This window comes from Mobula hypostoma, chromosome 10 (assembly GCF_963921235.1).
Source record: "Mobula hypostoma chromosome 10, sMobHyp1.1, whole genome shotgun sequence".
NCBI classification, from domain to species: Eukaryota; Metazoa; Chordata; class Chondrichthyes; order Myliobatiformes; family Myliobatidae; genus Mobula; species Mobula hypostoma.
Genome location: NC_086106.1, coordinates 82880159 through 82902933, shown reverse-complemented (window position 1 = coordinate 82902933; position 22775 = coordinate 82880159). Strand labels below are relative to the sequence as shown.

The 22775-nt window shown below is 39.6% G+C and overlaps 1 protein-coding gene across 1 annotated transcript in view; it reads right to left on the bottom strand.

Moving 5' to 3' along the window:
* Positions 1-426: 426 nt before the first annotated feature.
* LOC134353353 (exocyst complex component 1-like) overlaps positions 427-22775 on the bottom strand; it is a 107003-nt gene continuing 84654 nt past the window's right edge. Inside the window, exons 15-18 of the mRNA XM_063061387.1 lie at positions 16721-16904; positions 13359-13558; positions 11937-12131; positions 427-904 (exon numbers count right to left, since the gene is read on the bottom strand). Of these exons, the coding sequence (XP_062917457.1) occupies positions 752-904; positions 11937-12131; positions 13359-13558; positions 16721-16904 (732 nt within the window). The 3' untranslated portion in view covers positions 427-751. The remainder of the gene's footprint in view (positions 905-11936; positions 12132-13358; positions 13559-16720; positions 16905-22775) is intronic.

The following is a 22775-nucleotide window of genomic DNA, read 5'->3' as shown; positions in this document are numbered from 1 at the left end:
GAAAAGTTTAAGAGCGTGAGAAGTGTCAGAAACATAGGTAGGAAGGGATTGAACAAGGGTGGATAAAACCATGTCGAGGTATGCAGAAACGAGTTCGGTGGGGCAGGAGCAAGCTGAGACAATAGGTCTGCCAGGACAGGCAAGTTTGTGGATCTTGGGTAGGAGGTAGAAACGGGAAGTGCGGGGTGTGGGAACTATAAGGTTGGTAGCAGTGGATGGGAGATCCCCGAGTGGATAAAGTCGGTGATGGTGTGGGAGACAATGGCCTGGTGCTCCTTAGTGGGGTCACGATCGAGGGGTAAATAAGAGGAGGTATCCGCGAGTTGTCGCTGTGAAGTTAAGTACCTGTCAGTTTCTGGAGTGATGTGGAACAATGACACAAGTTCTCAAAGTTACACATTATACTGAAGCAAGTTACACTGACTTTAAACGGTTTATTGTCTCAAGTAAAATATTTAAAGAGCAATTTTGGGCACACATCAGTAAATTCAGAGCTATGTTGTTCTTGCTTATTACAAAACAATCCAGGTTTGCAAGGGTTAAATCTAAGGTCGTAACAAAAATATATTTTTTTAAATTGTGAAAATAATTAAAATAGCATGTTATTCTGCTTTAGAGATGTAAAACTTTAATATCAAGTACAGGCTTAATTTGAAACTGTTGTATAACTGAACTTTTAAGAGGAAAGATAACTCTGAGAATTGAAGAAATATACAGTTGAGTAGACATTTAAATATTAATCAGCTTGCTGTCAGTTTGATTTTGTTATATCTAAAAAATACTGCAGTATGTCCTCAATACTAAAGTTCATAGTAATGCCAGATCCAGGGTAGCACTGAACAATCATTTCTTCAAACTGCTTGTACTGATGAACAAATTCTCCTTGCATTGTGCCCCACACCACCTGCAAAGTAAATTATAAGTTTAAGTATCACAAATATGAGAAAATCTGCCTGAGCTGAAAATCCAAAGCAACACACACAAAATGCTGGAGGGAACTCAGCAGGCCAGGCAGCATCTATGAAAAAGAGTAAACAGTCAACATTTCGGGCTGAGGCATGAAATGTTGACTGTTTACTCTTTTCCATAGATGCTGCCTCGCCTGCTGAGTTCTTCCAGCACTTTGTGTGTGTTGTTGTAAGTTTAATTATGCTAATTTCTTTGCAGATACAAGGTGGCTTTTGGTCGCTATTCATAAACATCTGTATTTATCTGTTTCTATATTATGAAATGGTAAAAAGGATACAGAATAAATACCTGGAGTTTGTGTTTAATAGTGTTGACTTATATAATGGCCTTGCACCTTACATTGACTGAACAAGCACAAGATCCTTGAATTTTAAGTACAAATTGTTTTTCCCTTTTTTTCTACTTTAAAACTCAATTCCCACAAAATTAAACAAAAATATTGATTGGCAGTTTCTATAAATTATGTTTGTTTGAACACTTCTCCAAATGTTTGCAAAGTTAATTTGCATTCAGACTCATGAAAGTTCCTAAAGCATAACTTCTCCCTCAGTATTGACACCTCTTATTCTATTTTTACACATATAAATCTTCACCTTTATCTTCTTGTCTAAAATAGGCTATTTAACCAAATTAAAATAAAGAATAAAATTTATCAGTAGGAAGTAATGTTAGCGGAACTGAAAATCGATCACCAGAGGGAGCTAGTGTATCCACATGGCACAGCATTCAGATTTGTTTTTCAGTTTTTCTGCACTTGTCCTTTTTACACATAGACACTACTAGGCACATTGGTACGCTACATTGATGTGAATTCTTAACTGATTTTACACAGTAATACTTGAGTGTGAATAAAGATATAGAGCCAGCCTAAGTTTTGAATATGGAATTAGGCCTTAAATGCCTACCTTTGGCAACAAGATGATGCACTAGCTACCTGTCATTAGAGAGCAAACATGTCAAATTGATCTTTCTCTTTGGAGTCACCTTAAATGTACAATTTCTGTGGTTAATCAGGCTTGGGACTTGAAATACTTGTATGTTCAATGCATTGTACACACAGAAAGACAGTTTAAGAACACATTAAAAGTACAGATGGATTTCTAAAAAAACTTCTTAGTAATCTTCCCATAAACAATTTAATTAGTTCAGACTTGTATTTTTTTTTGTAATTTATTTTTTACTGAAGTTCATCATCAAACAAATATTTGCATAAGATGTATTTCAGATATTGTACATATATATCATATAGTCATATTTGCCACAAATCTCCACATAATATTTATCTGAAGTATACACATAGAAAAGAGAGGAAAGAAAGAACAAGCAAAAGGAGAAAACTATGTACAAGTAGGGAGTGATCTTTTTTTTACAACATATTCATTGATTTGTGAGAATTAAATCAGGCCTATGAAGTGTTATATAGTTAAGCCATTTTTCCCAGTATGAATCAAATTGTTCCAACTTATGATTAACAGATGCTGTTATCTTCTCCATTTTGTAAATGTCCATTGTAATTTCCATCCATGCATTTAAAGTTGGGCTCTCCTGTGTTAACCATTTCCTGGTAAGAGTCTTTTTACCAGCCACCATCAGTATATTCATTAAATATTTATCTCTTTTCAACCATTCTTGAGGTATATACCCAAAATATATGGTCTTACTTTCTAAGGATATTTCACATTTAAAGATGTCTTGTAGGGCATTGTGTATCCCACTCCAATAGTCTTTGATAACGGGGCATTCCCAGAAACATGATAATAGTTTGCATTTTGATTTCCACAATTTCTCCAGCAAGCAGGGGAGTTACTATTATAATGGGATTTCTGAGAGGGTGTAATAAAATAGCTTATCAAGTTTTTCCATCCGGACTCCCTCCATTTCTGTGAACTGGTACACTTCCATTGATACCTCCGTATTATTGTCCATTCTTCCTCAGATGTAATTATCCCTCCTTCCTTCTCCCATTTTGTTTTAATGCATGAAGTCGAATGTGTTTTAAGATTTGACAAACTCTTATACACGCTTGAAATTATTCTACTACCGTTATCTGAATTATATGCTTTTCTAAATAGTTCTATCAAACATGTACTTGCCTTGGTTACATTTTTAACCGTCCTATTAACATACTGTCACATCTATAAATACCGATAAAAGTCTTGTTTTTCTAATAAGTGTTTCTCTTTAAGCATTTCAAAACTGAACAGTGTTCCTTCTTTCAATATATTGCAAAGAACTGTTATTCCTTTAGCTGTCCAGTCCTTAACTCTAGCACCAGTTTATTCGGCGTAAAATCCAAGTCATATGCAAACCATTTAAGAATTACAATATCTCCCTCTAGTTTATGTTCTTTTATAATAGTTTTCCATATTTTAAGGGTCCATTTCATTCATGGGTTGTCAATATTATTTATGTAACTTTGCAGGTTGTTATCAGCCAAAATTGCCTGTATGGGGATGGGAAGTATCCTCTCCTCAATGTTTTTCCATTGAGCGTCATATGATGGGTTGCACCAGTATATCACGGCTCTCAACTGTGCTGCAAAATAATAATCTCTAAGAGAAGGTAGGCCCCATCCTCCCCTTTTCCTTGGCTAATTGCAAAGTTTTGAGACGTACTCTAGGCCTTTTACCTTGCCATATACGTATATATCTTGATAACATTTTGTTCTATTCATTGAATTGATTTTGATTAACCTCTACTGGTAGGGTCTGAAAGAGATATAATAGTCTGGCCAGTATATTCATTTTAATAGATTCAATCCTTGAACTGAGACTAAAATAAGGAATTAGGTTCCATCTTGTTATATCCTCCTTAATTTTTTAAATCTATAGGCTGATAATTGCATTCTGATAATTTTGCCAAATCTTTTGGTATAATGATGCCCAAATATTTGAAAGACTCTGTTTGCCATGCTCAGGGATATCTACTTTCAATTTCTGTTGGTGGACTACAGCTATATAAAAGTAATTGGGTTTTATCTATGTTGATCTTGTATCCTGATAATTGACCATATTGTTCAAAGAATTGCGTCAATTTAGGTAAAGAGTATGTTGGTTGCCCTAGATAGATGAAAATGTTATCCGCGTAGCAGGCCAATTTATGCTCTGTCCCTTTAATGATATCCCCTGATATCTTCATTTTGTCTGATGTACTGAGCTAATGGTTCCAGATATAATGCGAAGAGTAGCAGTGACCATGCACAACCCTGTCTCGTGCCCCTTTCTAGGGTAAAACTATTTGATAAATATCCATTGTTTTTAATCCTAGCAGTAGGGGTGTCATATAGTGCCTGTATAGTTTTAATAATTGTGTCATGGAAACCAAATCTATGTAAAACTCTGTAAAGAAAATTCCAATTAACCGAATCAAATGCCTTTTCAGCGCCACTATTGCTTTGATTTTATTTTTTTTTGTATATGATCCGTAATGTGAAGTGTCCTTCATTTATTGTCTTGTGTTTGGAGTTGTTGTATAAAACCTGTCTGACCCTAATGTACCAGCGTGGGCAGAAACTCTTCTAATCGTTTGGCCATGATGGAGGTAAGTAATCTATAATCTACATTAAGAACAGATATTGGTCTAAATGACCTATGTTCCATTTTATCCTTGCCTTCTTTCGGTATAGCTGAGATTATCGCTTCCTTCCAGCTGGATGGCATTTGTGCCTTTTTTAGAGCCCAGTGCAGTGTGGGGAGTAAGACAGGAATTAACTCATTTTTAAATTCTTTGTACCACTCTGCAGTATACCCATCTGATCCTGGTGACTTGCTTATTTAAGCCTACTAATTGCAGCTTTTAGTTCAACTTCAGTTATGTCAGCAGTCATTGTTCTATTTTGTTCTTCGCTTAAAGTGGGTAACACTAGTGAATTCAGGAGGGTGTCAATTTGAGTTATGCTTCCCCCTGGAACTTTGGAGTATAGAGTTTAGTAAAACACTTCAAAAGCTTCTTGAATTTCACTTAGCATATCTTTTTATCAGTTTTGTTCTTGGATCCCTAATTCTATGAATTAAATTTTCTGTTATTTTTTTTTCCAGTTTCCCTGTCAGTATGTTCATAGATTTAGATCCACTTTCATAATGCCTCTGTTTCAGAAACATTAAATTTTTCCTCATTTCTTGCGTAGCCGAACTATTAACTTCATTCCTAATTTTTAAAAATTTCCTCTAATGTATCCTGTGCCAAATTCAACTTGTGTTTTTTTCTGGTTCTTTCAGCCTATTTTGTAATTCCTCTGATGTTTTATTCCTTATTTTTTTCTTATATGAAGATATCGACATAATTTTCCCTCTTCAGACAGCCTTCGGAGTATCCCATAGAATGGGAGGTGAAACCTCTCCATTATCATTGAATTCCAAGGAAAGACCAATTTCTTTTTTAATTTGTTCCTTAAAGTAGGGATCATTGAGTAGACTTGAATTTAGTTTCCAAATAGTATTCTTTGGTTGTAGGTCAAAATCAACAGATAAATATATAGGTGCATGGTCACTTACATCTATTGTCCCAATTTCACAGGTGTTTATTTTGTCTTTGTCTTTTCCAAATGTTATGAAATATATGTTATGTATATACAGAATGGGGGGCAGAATAATGAGTGTAATCCCTTCTGTCGTAGAAAAGGCCCCTCCATATATCAATTAGACCAACATTCTCAAAAAGTGTATTAACTTTCTAATGTAAGGATTTTGTTTCATAGGTTTTTCTATTGAAAGAGTCTAACTTTGGTTATAATTGTAAATTTAAGTCTCCCCCACATATCAGGAGACCTTCTGTTTCCATTACCATAATATGAGCAATTTTCTGAAAGAAACTAATATCATTTCCTGGGGGTGCGTATATATTGAATAGAGTAACTGAATTTCCGTCTATATTCCCCCTTACCAGAATATATCTGCCCTCCTTATCTCCCATTTTGAATACTTTTTCAAAATTTAGCTTGCTTGAGATAAGAATAGCAACTCCTCTCCTATGTCCTGATTCATATGAGGAGAAAAACAAATTAGTGAAGCCCATTCTCTTTAGTTTTCCATGCTCATTTTCACTTGTGAGTTTCCTGTAAATATACTACACGGGCTTGTTCTTTTTCCATTTTGGATAGAATTTTATTGCGTTTGACTGGATTTAACAGGCCATTGACATTAAAAGAAATGAATTTTACTTTGTCCTTAGCCATGTGTATTTACCTGTCAATATATCATTGAAATTAGCAGAATAAAACTTAATCAATCTACTCCCTGAACAAATAAGAACCAAGAAACTCGAATAATAAAAAAGGCAACAAAGATGTGATTCCAAGTCTGAGGTCTCTAGTAGATGACTCTGGGTTGAGCTAGAAGAACCATCTAGCTGTGGGAGATAGCCCTCCTACCAGTGAGTTGAGGGCCCCCATTGCAGTACCCATAAAAGTAAGTGAACAAATCTATGTCCATTACACAGAAAAGATTTTCCCCTGTATTCCTCCCATATATATATTCTCATTCAGGTGGGGAAAAAGGAGTGAATAAATGAATAAAAAAAAATTGAGTAATATATTTTATATTACTCAATTTTTTTTTATTCATTCATTCACTCACACACATTATAACAAGTATTTCTTGAGATAAGTATAGCATTGTCTATTTTTGCTTCCGTTTAGCTTATCAACACTTTTAAAGTTAGCCAAACCTTATGGCTCTTCAGGAGGGGGTGAGGGCTGTCTTTGGGAAATCTCACAGTCTCTCCCTGATATTCTTCTCTCGCCCTCCTCCCGTCCCCTGCTTTCTCGGTTCTCTTACTATTTCCCAAGCAGATCGGGATAACTGCTCAGCCAGGCTTTCCCTTGGTTTGACCACGCTGGCAGGCAGCCCTCTGTTCTTCATTTCTGTAGTCGCCTCTTCCACTGTCTGATACAGTTGAATCCCATCTTCATAAAACACTCGCAGTTTAGCAGGGTATGGAGTTTGGAATCTAATCTTTCCTTGCTTTAATATTCGCTTTACTTCAAAGTATTCTTTACATTTCTGCAGGACCGCTGGGGGGTAATTGTGATTGAAATATATTAATTTCCCATTCAAAAACACCCTCTTCATTCCCCAAGCCCTTTGTAGAATCTCCGCCTTGGTACTGTATCGAAGGAATCTAATTACTATTGAGCGTGGCTTATCTTGTCTCCAGTAGGCCTCAGGATGAGCGCACGATGTGCCCTCTCAATTTCAAGCTCCATAGTCAATGGAAACTCCAGCACATCCCGCAGCAACTTTTCTAAAAAATCCAGCATAGACAATCCCTCCGCTCCTTTGGAAACATTGTATATCCTGATATTTTTCCATCGTGATCTTCCCTCCTGGTCAAGCAGTTTACTTTCTTGTTGATTTAATATTTTTATTGTCTTACTTAGTATCCGTTCCATGTTTTGCACGAGATCTTCCACCTTCTCAATTCGTGTCTCTGCCACCGCTATTTTTTGATTGACGTTGGCGAGCTCTGACTTGATATCATTTAGTTGCTGTTCTATATCTTTTTGGAATCCCCGTATCTCTTCCAGAATTTTTATCATATTTGCCACTTCACCTGAACGAGGCCCATCGTCAGCCTCGCTACCACGCATTCGGGTAGGAGAGCCGCTCGCTGCAGACCTCTCGTCCATAGCTTCCACAGTGATGCTTTTTTTTAATCTCCACTCTTGCCCCCCTTATCAATTCAAATATTTTCGAAAGATCTTATATTTGACGGATTAACAGGGGGCAAAATACGCGTTTTTCCAGAGGAGCTATTGATTTAAGCTGCCATTCTGGATGATTATGTCACTGGAAAACCTCAGACTTGTATTCTATGTCAGTATGCATCTTCTTGTGTAGCTGCATTACAACAGTGCACTTGTAATTTCACATGTACATCTTTCATTTATGTGCCATTGAATAAGGTATTCATGTGCTCTGCAAAAATGTGGTTTACTAACTTTTAACAATAAATTATAGAAACATAGAAAACCTAAAGCACAATACAGGCCCTTCGCCCCACAAAGCTGTGCCGCACATGTCCTTACTTTAGTACTACCTAGGCTTACCCATACCCCGCTACTTTTCTAAGCTCCATGTATCTATCCAGAAGCCTCTTAAAAGACCCTATCATTTCCGCCTCCACTGCCGCCGCCGGCAACCCATTCCACACGCTCACCACTCTCTGCATAAAAAAACTTACCATTGACATCTCCTCTGTACCTGCTTCCAAGCACCTTAAAACTATTCCCTCTCATGCTAGCCATTTCAGCCCTGGGGAAAAGCCTCTGACTAGCCACACGATCAGTGCCTCTCATTATCTTGTACTTCTATCAGGTTACCTCTCATCCTCCGTCGCTCCAAAGAGAATAGGCCGAGTTCACTCAACCTATTCTCATAAGGCATGCTCCCCAATCCAGGCAAAATCTTTGTAAATCTTCTCTGCACCCTTTCTATGGTTTCCGTGTCCTTCCTGTAGTGAGGCGACCAGAACTGAGCATAGTACTCCAAATAGAGTCTGACCAGGGTCCTATATAGCTGCAACATTACCTCTCGGCTCTTAAACACAATCCCACGGTTTATGGAGGCCAATGCACTGCATGCCTTATTAACCACAGAGTCAACCTGTGCAGCAGCTTTCAGTGTCCTATGGATTCAGAACCCAAGATCCCTCTGATTCTCCACACTGCCAAGAGTCTCACCATTAATGCTGTATTCTACCATCATATTTGACCTACCAAAATGAACCACCCCACACTTATCTGGGTTGAAGTCCATCTGCCAATGCCCAGTTTTGCATCCTATCAATGTCCTGCTGTAACCTCTGACAGCCCTTCACACTATTCACAACACCCACAACCTTTGTGTTATCAGCAAATTTACTAACCCATCTCTCCACTTCCTCATCCAGGTCATTTATAAAAATCACGAAGAGTAGGGGTCCCAGAACAGATCCCTGAGGCACACCGACCTCCATGCAGAATATGACCCACCTACAACCACTGTGGGCAAGCCAGTTCTGGATCCACAAAGCAATGTCCGCTTGGATCCCAAGTCTCCTTACTTTCTCAATAAGCCTTGCATGAGGTACTTTATCAAATGCCTTGCTGAAATCCATATACACTACACCTACGGCTCTACTTTCATCAATGTGTTTAGTCACATCCTGAAAAAATTCAATCAGGCTCGTAAGGCACGACCTGCCTTTGACAAAGCCATGCTGACTATTCCTAATCATATTATGCCTCTCCAGTGTTCATAAATCCTGTCTCTCAGGATCTTCTCCATCCACTTACCAATCTCTTAAGTAAGACCCATTGGCCTATAATTTCCTGGGCTATCTCTACTCCCTTTCTTGAATAATAAGGGAACAATATCCACACCCCTCCAATCCTCTGGAACCTCTCCCATCCTCATTGAAGATGCAAAGATCATCACCAGAGGCTTAGCAATCTCCTCCTTCGCTTCCCACAGTAGCCTGGGGTACATCCCATCCGGTCCCGGTGACTTATCCAACTTGATGCTTTCCAAAAGCTCCAGCACATCCTCTTAATGTCTACATGCTCAAGCTTTTCAGTCCACTGTAAGTCATCCCTACAATCGCCAAGATCCTTTTCCATAATGAATACTGAAGCAAAGTATTCATTAAGTACCTCTGTAATTTCCTCCAGTTCCATATACACTTCTCCACTGTCGCACTTGATTGGCCCTATTATCTCACATCTTATCCTCTTTCTTTCCACATACTTGTAGAATGCCTTGGAGTTTTCTTTAATCCTGTCCGCCAAGGCCTTCTCATGGCCCCTTCTGGCTCTCCTAATTTCATTCTTAAGCTCCTTCCTGCTAGCCTTATAATCTTCTAGATCTCAATCATTACCTATTTTTTTGAACCTTTTGTAAGCTCTTCTTTTCTTCTTGACTAGATTTACAATAGCCTTTGTACACCACAGTTCCTGTACCCGACCATCCTTTCCCTCTCATTGGAACGTACCCAAGCAGAACCCCACACCAATATCCCCTGAACATTTGCCACATTTCTTCCGTACGTTTCCCTGAGAACATCTGTTTCCAATTTATGCTTCCAAGTTCCTGCCTGAAAGCTTCATATTTCCCCTTACTCCAATTAAATGTTTCCCTAACTTCCTATCCCTCTCCAATGCTATGGAAAAGGAGATAGAATTGTGATCACTATCTCCAAAATGCTCTCCTACTGAGAGTCCTGACACCTGACCAGGTTCATTTCCCAATAACAGATCCAAGTACAGCCTCTCCTCTTGTAGTCTTAACTGCATATTGTGTCCTGAACACACCTAACAAACTCCACCCCATCTAAACCCATCACTCCAGGGAGATGCCAATCAATATTTGGGAAATTAAAATCTCCCACCACAACAACCCTGTTATTATTTATTACACCTTAGCAGAATCTGTCTCCCTATACATAAATTATGTATAAAAGGTGCTGTTACGTACCCCGTAACTGGGTTGCCAAACCAGCAGAAATGGATCACTCAGTTGGAGTCTGGATTACTAGAACTAAGAAAGTTTTATCAAAGAAACAAGCAACACAGTACTCTAATCAAAAGGATAATGAATGCAACAGTTCAGCAATGATAAACATACATGTACACAGAATCCAGGATCAAACAAGCTCTATCGTTGTCTAGGGGCAAATGACCAGTTTCAAAGTGACACAAAGTTCAGTTCAATTTAGTTCAGTTCGCAGTAATCGTTGCCATGGCGATGGACAGTGGGGGGAAGGAGAGAGAGAGCAAAACGAATTAATATTCAAAACAGCTTCCACACAGACCTTCGCAGTCAGCTGTCGGGCGAGTCCTTTGTGATGTCATCTGAGGTCACCAACCGTGACCCCTTCGTTTCCAGATACGATCGTTTCCCTGCGCTGAACCTGGCACCCAGGCAAGGGTGGACACACACCAGGTTCCCGCCGATCGTGCCTTTCCACCCTGTGCGTTTAAGGCTTGATCCCGCGATCAGCCGCCCAAAAGCTTCCCACCGATTTGTGAGAGGCGCACCGCTTCCAGGGTCTCGTTACCTCGGGTGTCGTGTGTGTGCTGCCTTAGTGAACCTGTCCCTTTTTATCCCCCTGCTGGGGTATCGCCTGTCCACTACTTCAAACAGTTCAGGGTTCAAAGGGGGAGCCGCTCTAGACAGCTCTCCTTCCCCTTCATTACACATCTCCAAATGCTGCTCCATTGTTTTCATTATCTCTCTCTCTCTGCTGAAGACAGGTGGCAGACCAACTGCTGATCACACAGGACAGCTAACATCTTATCTATGTGTATTCTTGTCACAGTGCCAATATCCTTTGTGTCAAAGCTTTCTGTAGATCCTTTGATTAATCACAAGTGTTTGATGTTGCAATTGTAGCAATGAACATTAAATTCAGCACTTAAACTTGGTATTATTTGCTGATAGAATTCAATGCACTTGGTCACATATGTGCTAATCTATGCAAGCAGTTTGCAGTTTTCATTCCATAGCAACAGTCCTTTCTGAATAAAAAAGGGTCATTTTCTTTGCTGCACACCACAATATTTCCAATATTTTCATGCTCATTAATTCTTATATTCACTCATGCTCATTAATTCATACATGCACTCATGCTCCACGGGACATGCTTACAAGTACTGTTCGTAATTATCTTTTCCCACACAAGCTAACTACTTTGTAATCTCTAAGATCGAACAGAGTCTTTTAGGAACTGCATGGATTTTTTGTTAAATTCTCAACTCCACTCGATCTGCTGGCTTGACTCACTCCATTTATTTTCTTATTGCACAAAAAATCTATGATATCCAGAATGATGCAATAACTAGACAGGGAACAAATTCAATGTGAGAAATTAAGTTGTGTGTAATAGCACTTCCATAAATCCTATCCTAAAAGACATAATAGTTACCTAATTAAATGCATTACTTGACTCTTGTACAGGGTTTCAATTTTGAATTATTTATTAATTCTATATACCTGTAACAGGTTTCCTTCTTCACTCAGATGCTTTAGAACTTTTTTGTAGAGGATTTCCAGAGCCTTCTTCACCTCTTTTCCTGGATATTTTTCTATTACCTTTCTTAATTCTTGTTTGCTATATACTAATTGATAGCTTATTTCATCCTCTTTGACTCCCTGTGCAATACGAGTCTTGACCCCATCAAAGAAGATCTGCAGATTAAAAACATATATATCAAATGTATGATCAATAGAAGTTCTAAATATCAAAATACTCAACACTGCACACTGCAGAATTTGACAATTTTACAGCAAGTTTTTAAAACATTTATGTTGATCAAATTTTAAATTTTAAATCGGGCACAGAGTTGTGGTCATGCTAAAATATATCTCTGAACCTAGAGGCTGAAGAGTATAAAGCATCATCTATTCTGTATTCAACGCAAGTAGGGAAACTTAATTTACTCTGGATGCAGTCATTCAGTTTTGCCACATGATGTAATCAAACAGAACTAAATTCTACGATGGGCATTCTATGATTCAAATTACAAGTTTCAAGTCCAAGATGAGTAGATTTTGCCAGGAAATGTGTCAAGGGATATAAACAAACAGGGGTTATAAATGAGTTAAGATAAAAAAATGATTAATAGGTTCTATGGATTTACTGTCTTACTGTTGTTCTATTACTTCAGCAGTTTCAAACAACTTAACCTTTCTCTCTGCATACATTCCTTCAACACCTTCATAATTTAGCACAGTTTGCAAATCTTCCAAGAATGAAAACCTTGTCAACCACATCAAGGACAAGTTTTATAGAAATGCTAATCTCCAATCCTTGTGCATGAGTAGCTGTTATTTCCTTACATTATACTGTAGTATGTCCATCTCATCACAATGTGACATTTTTTCTAGATGTTGCCTTATTAGCAGATGTATAAAATAGATGATTGCAATATGCCAACCTTATTTTAGGATTTTAATTCTCCTATTCTCAGGATATGGAGTTACGAAGAAAAGTGCCAAATGCAACAGCTTCTCTGCTGCTGCTTGGACAGATAATCTGATACCAAGGAAAAATTGAAAGCTGCAGAAGCATTTGTGCATGTACTACTCAGAAAACACATCTATTAATTCTCATTCCAGTACTGTCATATCACTAAGCAGCATATGTGGAGGTATAAAAATAGCATAATTTAATGCAGTTCTACTTATGCAGTATCTGGAATGATTTGCATATTTAAATCTGCCATTCTAGACCTGTAAAACAAGGAATGGGTTAACTGTTCAAAGTCGCCTGTGGGTGCCAAATCTTCTGTGAAACATTTGCAACATTGGGATCAGACTTGAACTTTGATCTCATGGTATGCGACTAACAAAGGAATTAAAACAAGCAAAATCATGAACACTTTTCACTTTGAAAGATACAATTAAGATACAGACATTTAGTTTCTCCAATGGCTGTCCCAGATATTTAGTAACATAGAGGTTAAGATGTTCCGAGTATTGTTGGTAGGCTTCCTTTTTCCTATCTTCAAGACTGCTGATCTTCATTTCGGAGAGGAAGCAGTAGATTTGGTGAAAGTTCTCCATTATAACAACATCAGGAGGAATCTTCAAATTCATTAAAGCAATGTTTTTAACTTGAAATATAAACAAAAAGATTAAAGTTAATTATTTAAGTAAAATTCTTGATCTCGTATGAAGGACTTAACAGATTGAACTGTGCAAAAGAATCTTATTCTAATGTGTAAAAATGCTTTTAATGGACAAGTGCATAATTTAAACATGAAATCTACAGATGTTGAAAATCCAAAGCAACACACATAAAATACTGGAGGAACTCAGCTGGTCGGACAGCATCCATGGAAATAAATAAACAGTCAATGTTTTGGGCCAAGACCCTTCTTCTGGACTGAAAAGGAATAGGTAAGACCCCAGAATAAAAAAGAAGTAGGAGGGGAAAGAGGCTAGCTAGAAGGTGAAAGGTAAAGCCAGGTGGGTGGGAAAGGTAAAGGGTGGGAGAAGAAGGATTCTGACAGGAGAGGACAGTGGACCATAGGAGAAAAGGAAGGGGGGTGGGCCAAGTGGAAGTGATAGGCAGGTAAGAAGAGGTAAAAAGCTAGAGTGGGGAATGGAAGAAGAGGAGAGGGGATAGAAAGTATGGCCTCATCATGGCACAAAAGGAGGACATGGATCGACATGTTGGAATGGGAATGGGAATAAAAATATTTGGCCACCACAAAGTTCTGCTTTTGACAGGTGGAGCGGAGGTACTTGATGAAGCAGTTCCCGCTATTTACGACGGGTCTCACCAATGTAGAGGAGGCCGCATCAGGAGTAACGTACACAATAGACGACCCCAGCAGATTTGCAGGTGAAGTGTTCCCTCCACTGGAAGAACTGTTTGGGGCCCTGAATGGAGGTGAGAAAGGAGGTGAATGGGCAGGTGTAGCACATAGGCCGCTTGCTGGGATAAGTGACGGGAGGGTGATTAGTAGGAAGGGACGACTGAACAAGGGAATCACAGAGGGAATGATTCCTGGGGAAAGCGAAAGGGGGGGGGAGATAATGATATGTTTAATGGTAGGATCCCTTTGGAGACGGCAAAAGCTGTGGAGGATGATGAGGTAGATGCAGAGGTTTATGGTGTGGTAGATAAGGACAAGAGAAACTCTACCACTGTTAAGAGGGTGGGAAGATGGGGTGACCATGGATGTCAGGGAAATGGAGAAGATGAGTGTGAGGGCAGCATCAATAGTGGAGGAAGAAAAACCCCATTCCTTGAAGGAGGAGGCCAACTCTGATGTCCTGAAAAAGAATGCAGCATCCTAGGAACCGATGCGACAGAGGCTGAGAAAAGGTAATATCATTTTTAGAGAAGATACGGTGGGAAGAGGTATAGTCAAGATAACTGTGGGAATTGGTAGGTTTATAAAAGATGTTAGTCAACAGTTTGTCTCCAGAGATTGAGACAAAAAAATTTGAGAAAAGGAAGAGGAGGAGTCAGGAATAGACCAAGTGAATTTAAGAGCAAGGTAGAAATTAGGGGCAAAGTTGATGAAATTGAAGAGCTCAGCATAGGTTAATGAAACAGCATCAATGCAGTTGCCAATGTAGCGAAGGAAGAGTTGGGGAGTCTTACTGGGGAAGGCTTTGAATATGGACTGTCCTACATAGCTAACGAAGAAGCAGACATAGCTGGGGCCCATCCTCAAGTCTGGAGAAAGTGGGAGGAGCCAAAGGAAAAACTGTTGAGGATGAGGAACAGTTCTGTCAAACAGAGGGCGGTAGTGGTGATGGAAGGGAATTGGTTGGTTCTTCTGTTAAGAAAGAAGCTGACAGCTTTGAGGTCTTCTTGATAGGGGATAGGAGCGTATAGGGACTGAACACCCATGGTGCAAATGAAGTGGTCAGGGCCAAGGAATTCTAAGCTACTGAGGAGATCAAGTGCATGAGAATTGTCACAGATGTAGATGGGAAGGGACTGGACCAAGAGGAATAGAATGGAATCAAAGTATGAGAACATGAGTTTAGTGGGGCAGGAGCAGGCAGAGACGATAGGCCGATCTGGACAGTCAGGCTTGTGGATCTTGGGTAGGAGGTGGAAACGAGCAATGCAGCGTTAGGGAACTATGAGTATGGTGGCAGCGCGTGCAGTTCTTCAGAGTTGATGAGGTCAGTGATGGTGTCTGGGACAGTTTTCTGATGGTCCAGAGTGGGGTCCTCTTCAAGGTGTAGGTACGAAAAGCTGTCTCAGAGTTGTTACTTGGCCTCAGCAAGGTAGAAGTCAGTGCACATACTGTAACAGGACCCCCTTTGACAGCGATTTGATAGTAGATTTGTGCTTGATGCAGAGAGAGTGGAGGGCATGCATTCAGAGAGGGTAATATTCAAGGAGGGGAGAGGCGTGCTGAATACAAGACTGTTGATGTCTCATTGGCAATTTGAGATGAAAAGCTTCAAAGCAGGCAAAGAACCAGAGTGGGGTGTCTGAATAGAGGAGGCAGGAAGAAGTTTGAAGACAGGTGAAGGGGTCATCAGTGTGGGTTGTGGAATTCTTTCCAAAGAAGTGGGCTCGGAGACGAAATCGGTGGAAGGAACTTGATGTCATGGCGTGCTCAGAACTCACTGAGGTGTGGGCGAACGGGGACAATGGTAAGGCCTTTACTGAGGCCAGAACATGCAAAACTTAAAAATGTCGAATCAATTTTAAGATTAGATTTTAAAAATAATTTAGTTTTCTAATATAGATTTATAAACAAGAAATTTATCCCTGAATTAGAGAAATCACAATGGCATAGTGATGCAATTAGTACAGCTATTGTCTCACACTCCTTGACCTCCAATGATGTCTGCATTGAATTTGCATGTTTTCCCTGTGATCAGGTATTCCCTGGGTACTCGGGTTCCTCCCACACGCTGATTGTTAGAATAGTTAGCCACCGCAAAATACTTCTAGTGGGTGAGTGGACAGAGTACTGCGGTGGGGGAGGAGCCATATGTAGAATTGCATTCTCTTTTCAGCAGCAGTGTTACTCAATAAAAACTTGTATTAGCCTGGCAGGAACATAACCCACAATTGATCCACATAAACTACATTTAGAAGAGCAAGTCAATCTAATGGATTGGGAGATCTTGCACTGAGCATAATCTAAGAGCCTTAAGTGGGAAGGCACCACAAGTTGCACACATAAAAGTTGCTTCAACTTCCAGCATCTGCAGAATTCCTGTTGTTAGGCACCACAAGTTTGAAGGTTATCTGCTTTTACACATATGCCTCTTCTTTGGAAATATTTACTTACTGCTTGTGAAGACTGTTGCAATTAATTTATGGTAAGCTTTGTCCAAATCGCCTCTTCGCTCAGCATTCTTGAAGATGGTTTCAGCGACGGTTAAAAATTCCTCAAATCCAATAACAAATGGCAGAATACCAATCTTGGTCTTCTTTGGAACCTTAGCTTCTTCTATTTGCTTGCACAAACCAGACTGAATTAAAATAAAACAATAAATATAACTAGGGGAGTTAAAAAATTACTCAAAGTAAAATATTACACAACTTTCTCAAAGATTACCTTTCCAACCATGCACACTTATCACAGGAACATATTGTATTGTTGCAATGCATATCTATTGTTTACATCCATCGATCTTACAGTTTGTCTGAATCAGACTAGTTCCAGCACAAAAGGTCATTCAATCCTGAACTACTTCATGTCTACCTCTTCCAACAGTCCTGCAAGTTCCCCCTCTTATTCAAGTACTTATCCCATGGCCTTTCAACTCGTCTCTACTTCTATCAATCAATTATTCCTTTTGTTTCTTTTCCTTTTCCCCTCCCCATTCCCTCTTCTTCTATTCCCTACTCTGGACTCTTACCTCTTCTCCTCCCTGCCCATTACCTCCCCCGGGTGTCTCTCCTCCTTCTCTTTCAGATTCCTACTTCTCCGATTCCTACTTCTCCAACTTTTATCTATCCTACCCACCAGGCTTCACCTATCACATTCTACTTTGTCCTCCTTCCCCCGTTGTGTCTGTGCAACCACATATCAATTAAGTAAAAACATGCATGCAGGAAGTATTAACGTTGCAGTGTGGGAGAGGGAGAAAGAGATCAATACGCATGTATTCAACAGATCAATGCGCATAGGTAAGTTATCAGTGCATACGTAGTGCTAAAGGGAGTTATTGCTCTAAAACAAATAGATCCATACATTCCACTTGCTGCCCCTTTAGATTAATGTAACATAAAACTGTATATGTACAAAACATTCAATTTTCCTTTCACAAACCATTTTCAAATGACATACTTCCAAAATAACAGTCCATAACTAACTTCACTATACTAAATATTTAGTCTTTTGGGTGGTGGGGCTCTGTTTCTTTCAGGGTAGCGCTTCTGGACCTGTGGAGTGGCATCGGGTTTGGCAGGTGGCTTGTCAACGACACCATTCTCAGTTGCCGGTGTGACATTGCTGTCAGTGACATGATCATCACTGAGAAGCAAGTTTGATAGCAGTAATGTGTCTTTCTTGTTGGATGTGTTTGACTCAGGTGTGCTTGTCAGTTGAGCATTCAGTATCTGGTCCACGTGTTGTTTCCATGTATGACCTTCAACATCCACTGTGTACATCAATGGTCCAGTTCTTGTAGCTGTCCACTTATCTTCTCGGTAATCATGTGCTAGGACTTCTAATTCAAACTCAAAGCTCCTTGCTGATTTACTTGGCAACTGGTTGACATGTTTATTCTGCACTTCCCACTGTAGATCTGGTTTCAGGAGATCTATGCAAGATCTCAGGTTCCTGCTCATGAACAGCATTGCAGATGTTTGATTTGCCGTCACTTAACAGAGCTCTGATACACGAGAAGGAAATTGCCCACCTTGTGCTGTAGAGAAATTACCTCCTTGTCCATAGCTTTAATGGACTTCTTGAAGGTTTCAATAAATCTTTCAACTAACCCATTCATTGCTGGGTGGTGCAGAGCTGATTTGTTATATTTAATGCCAATTTTCTTCATGAATAGTCTAAACTCTTCTGATGTGGATTGTGGTCAGTTGTCACTCACAATTTGTTCTGGTATGCCATTTCTGGTGAAGATAGTCCTCAGATAAGAAACAGTCTTTTCTGAGGTGGTTCACTTCATTGGCATGACCTCTGGCCACTTTGAATGAGCATCTACAGAAATCAGAAACATGGAGTCCATAAATGGCCCAGCAAAGCCAATATGTACTCTTTGCCATGGTGGAGATGGCCACTCCCACAGGTATAATGGTGCCTATGGGGGTGCATTTTGAATTTTTTGGCATCCGGAAGAGGTTTTGATCAAGTCTTCCATCTATCTATTCCCAGCCACCACACTTAACTCCGGGTGAGACACTTCACCTTGAATGTACCCAGGTGTTTTTCATGCAGATTCTCTAACATCTTCTCATTAGAATTAAGCAGTTGTGACAATCTCTGGTTCGTGCTACTATCTGGGTGGCACATTGAGAGCTTTGATTGTGTGACAGCTTTGTTGGATTCTTCTTAACCATTCATGTCCAAAAAGTGCTGGCCCTCCACTTTTCAACACAAAGCTCTAACTGTTGTGTTTGGCATCCGTACATCACATTCACTTTCAGTTTGCCTTTGGGAGACACTTTTTCCTCTGTGTAGGTCTTCAGCATCACTGAGGCCTTCTCTAATGGTAGCTTTAAAAAGTCTGTTGTAATCAGCCTCTAAAATTATAGACAAAACTGACCCTGTATGTAGCTCTATTTTTAGTTTGACATCTATTATGATCCATATGAATTTGTGATCTGATTCAGTAATACCATGCAGTTCTAGGCATGACAGCTTCCCTTTGTCTGGCACTGTGTTGTCTCGTTCTGGTACACACTTGGTCACTTTATGCATTTGCTTAGTTTTGTGTTTGAAATTTTTCCAGTGGGTGTGGTCTTTTTCTTTGGCTGTGCTTTTTATCTGACTTGTATGTTCTCTCTATGTGATCTTGTTTGTGACACTTTCTGCAGACTTTTTCCTTGAACTAACAGTCATTTGCATCATGGGACGATTTGCCATATTGATAGTATTTTTGGTTTTTTGCACCATCTTTTTCTGTCTAATGATATTGCAATGGTCAATGCCTGTTCTAAGGTTAGGTCTCCTTCTGACAGTAGCCTCTTTTGAGTGCTTTGTCTATGTATGTCACATACAAACATTAGAGAGTCCATCTCTAAAGTCACAGTATTGGGAAAGTTTGCGCAGTACTGCAATGTATTCAGAAATGCTTTAATCCTTTGACTGGCTCCTTTTGTGAAATCTAAATCTTTCAGTTATTACCAGTGGTTTAGGGCTCAAGTGATTTTGTAAAATCGCAACAACTTAGTCGCATGTCTTGCTTGCTGGCTTTTCAGTAGTTCCTAGATTGCAAAACAGCCTGTACGTTTTAGCACCCATTAAGCTAAGAAGTGTGCATACTTTCTTTTCCTCATCCATGTTGTTTGACTTACAATACAGTTCAACCCTCTCTGTATACGACTCCCAGCCTTCATTAGTACTATCAAATTCATCAACTTTCCCGACTAAAGCCATTGCCACGTTATTTTCACTTTAACTTTGTTAGTTATGCATCTTTCACTGTGTACTATGCAGTTACTCATGCATCCCTTTGTTAGTATCCATGAAGTCCTTCTCCGTACTGTTTAACTCTCCCCTTGCCGTCTGGTCCTGTAATTGTCCCATAAATGTTGGTGCAGTTGGTGATATTCTCTGGCATTCAGGTTTGTACTCGTTGCCACTTTGTAGTTTCTGTGAAACTACATATCAATTAAATAAGAGCACTCAAGTTGGAAGTGGCTTTAATTGGTGTATTCACGAGAGAGAGCAAGAGATCAATGCGTATGCGTAGATAACAGATCAACTCGCATAGGTAAATTATCAGTCCATACGTAGTACAAAAGGGAGTCATTGTTCTAAAAGAAATAGATCCATACATTACAGCCTTCTCCCACCTTTTTTTAAATCTGGTTTCTTCCTCCTTCCTTTCCAGTCCAACGAAGGGTCTAAGCCTGAAACGTCAACTGTTTTTTCATTTCCATAGATGCAGCCTGACCTGCTGAGTTCCTCCAGCATTTTGTATGTGTTGTTGTGGATTTGCATCACCTGTAGAATCTCTTATGTTTATGATAATGCTAACACCATTTACAAAATGCATTTCACTTGCTTGCCAAGGCTGCTCAAACAGCACCTTCCAAACCTGCAATCTCCATAAAGAACAAAGGCAACATGTCCATAGGAACTCACCATCCTCAGTTCCTCTCCAAACCCCTGCACACTATTTATTACAATTGAATCTAAACCCATGAACTTACTAGCATACAGAAAACATAAGTACCTTCACTAGAATAACTGTAGTGGTTCAAGGAGGTGGCTCACTGCTGCTTCATTAGAATCATTATAAATGGAAAATATAGGGTAGGCCTGATCAAAAAACTGCAGGATACTCAAATGATTAAAAAAATAAAATAAGCAGTGGGAGACTAAGGATCAGGGTTGTAAAATAGGAATTAAGTGAATAGTGGACGAGGTTGCTGACCACCATTACTCATGGCAGTACACACTTTGTTTCAGCTATTTCTATTGTCTATGGAAGAGTCATATAATCATAGACATAAAAAAATGACAGCACAGAAACAGGTCCTTCAGCCCATCTAGTTTATGTCAAACCATTTAAACTGCCTAGTCTCACTGATCTGCACCTGGACTTTAATCCTCCATACCCCTCCTATCTTCGTACCTGTCCAAACTTCTCTTGAATGTTGAAATTGTAATTGCATCCACCACTTGTGCCGACAGCTCGTTCCACAATCTCACCACTCGTGAGTGAAGAAGTTCCCCATCATGTTCCCTTTAAACTTTTCAACTTTCACCCTTAACCCATGACCTCTAGTTGTAGCCTCACTCAACCTCAGTGGAAAAGAGTCTGCTTTCATTTATCCTACCTATATACCTCATACCTCCATCAAATCTCCCCTCAATCCTCTACATTCTAGGGAATAAAGTTCTAACCAATTCACTATTTCCTTAAAACTCAGATCCTCCTAGTCCCTGCAACATTCTTGTAAATTTTCTCTGTATTCTTTCTATTTTATTTACATTTTTCGGTAAGTAGGTGATCAAACCAGCCCACAGTGCTCCAAATTAGGCTCCACTAACATCTGACACAACTTCAACATAACATCCCAACTCCAGTAATCAGTACTTTGATCTATGAAGGCTGATGTGGCAAATGCTTTCTTCACCACCTAATCTACATGTGATGACACTTTCAATGAATTATGGAACTATATTCCCAGACCCCCTTGTTCTATTGCACTCCTCAGTACCTACACAAACTTCTGTCACCTGCCCAGTCTCATTCCCTAATAGGAGATCAAGTGTTGCACAGACTCTCCAGTTAGGACTTCTATATACTGATGAAAGAAACTTTCTGAACATATTTGGTGAACTCTATCTAGTTCTTTTACAATACAGGAGTTCCAATAAATATGTGGAAAGTAAATCACTTACTATCAGAACCTTATGTTTCTTGCAACAGACTGTTATCTCTCCACAAATCTGTTCCTCTAAATCCTATGGACTGCTGGGTGGTCTGTAATATAGCTGCATTAACATGGTCATACCTTCCTTATTCTTCAATTCCACCCATAAAACCTCACTAAGCAAGTTCTCCAGTCTGTTTTGACTGAGCATTGCTGTGAAATTTTCCCTGATTAGTAATGCCATCTCTCCCCCTATAGTCTCTTGTGCTTGATCACATCAAAAATAACTGAACCCTGGAATACTGAGCTGCCAGTCCTGTTCCTCCTGCAACCAAGTGTCACCAATGGCTACAATATCATAACTCGATGCGTTGATCCATGCATTGAGCTCATCTGCCTTTCCTACAATACTCCTTGCATTGAAATATATGCAGCTCAGAACATTAGCCCCACCGTGCTCAACCTTTTGTTTCCTGACTTTGTCTAAGGTCTTAACAATATCCGTTGCCACAACCTTTCTACAATCTGTCCAGCACTCTGGCTCCCATTCCTCTGCAACTCCAGTTTAAACACCCCGTGCAGTACTCGCAAACCATCCCGCTCGAATATTAGTCCTTTTCCAGTTTAGATTCAAACCAACTCCTCTGTACAGGTCCCTCATTCCCTGGAAGAGAGCCAAATGACCCAAACATCTGAAACCCTCCCTCATATATTAACTCCTTAGCCATGTGTTAAATGGTATGGTCTTCCTATTTCTAGCCTCACTAGCACATGGGATGGGTAGGAATCCTAAGATCACAATCCTGGAGGCCTTGTCTTTAGAACTGAAAAAA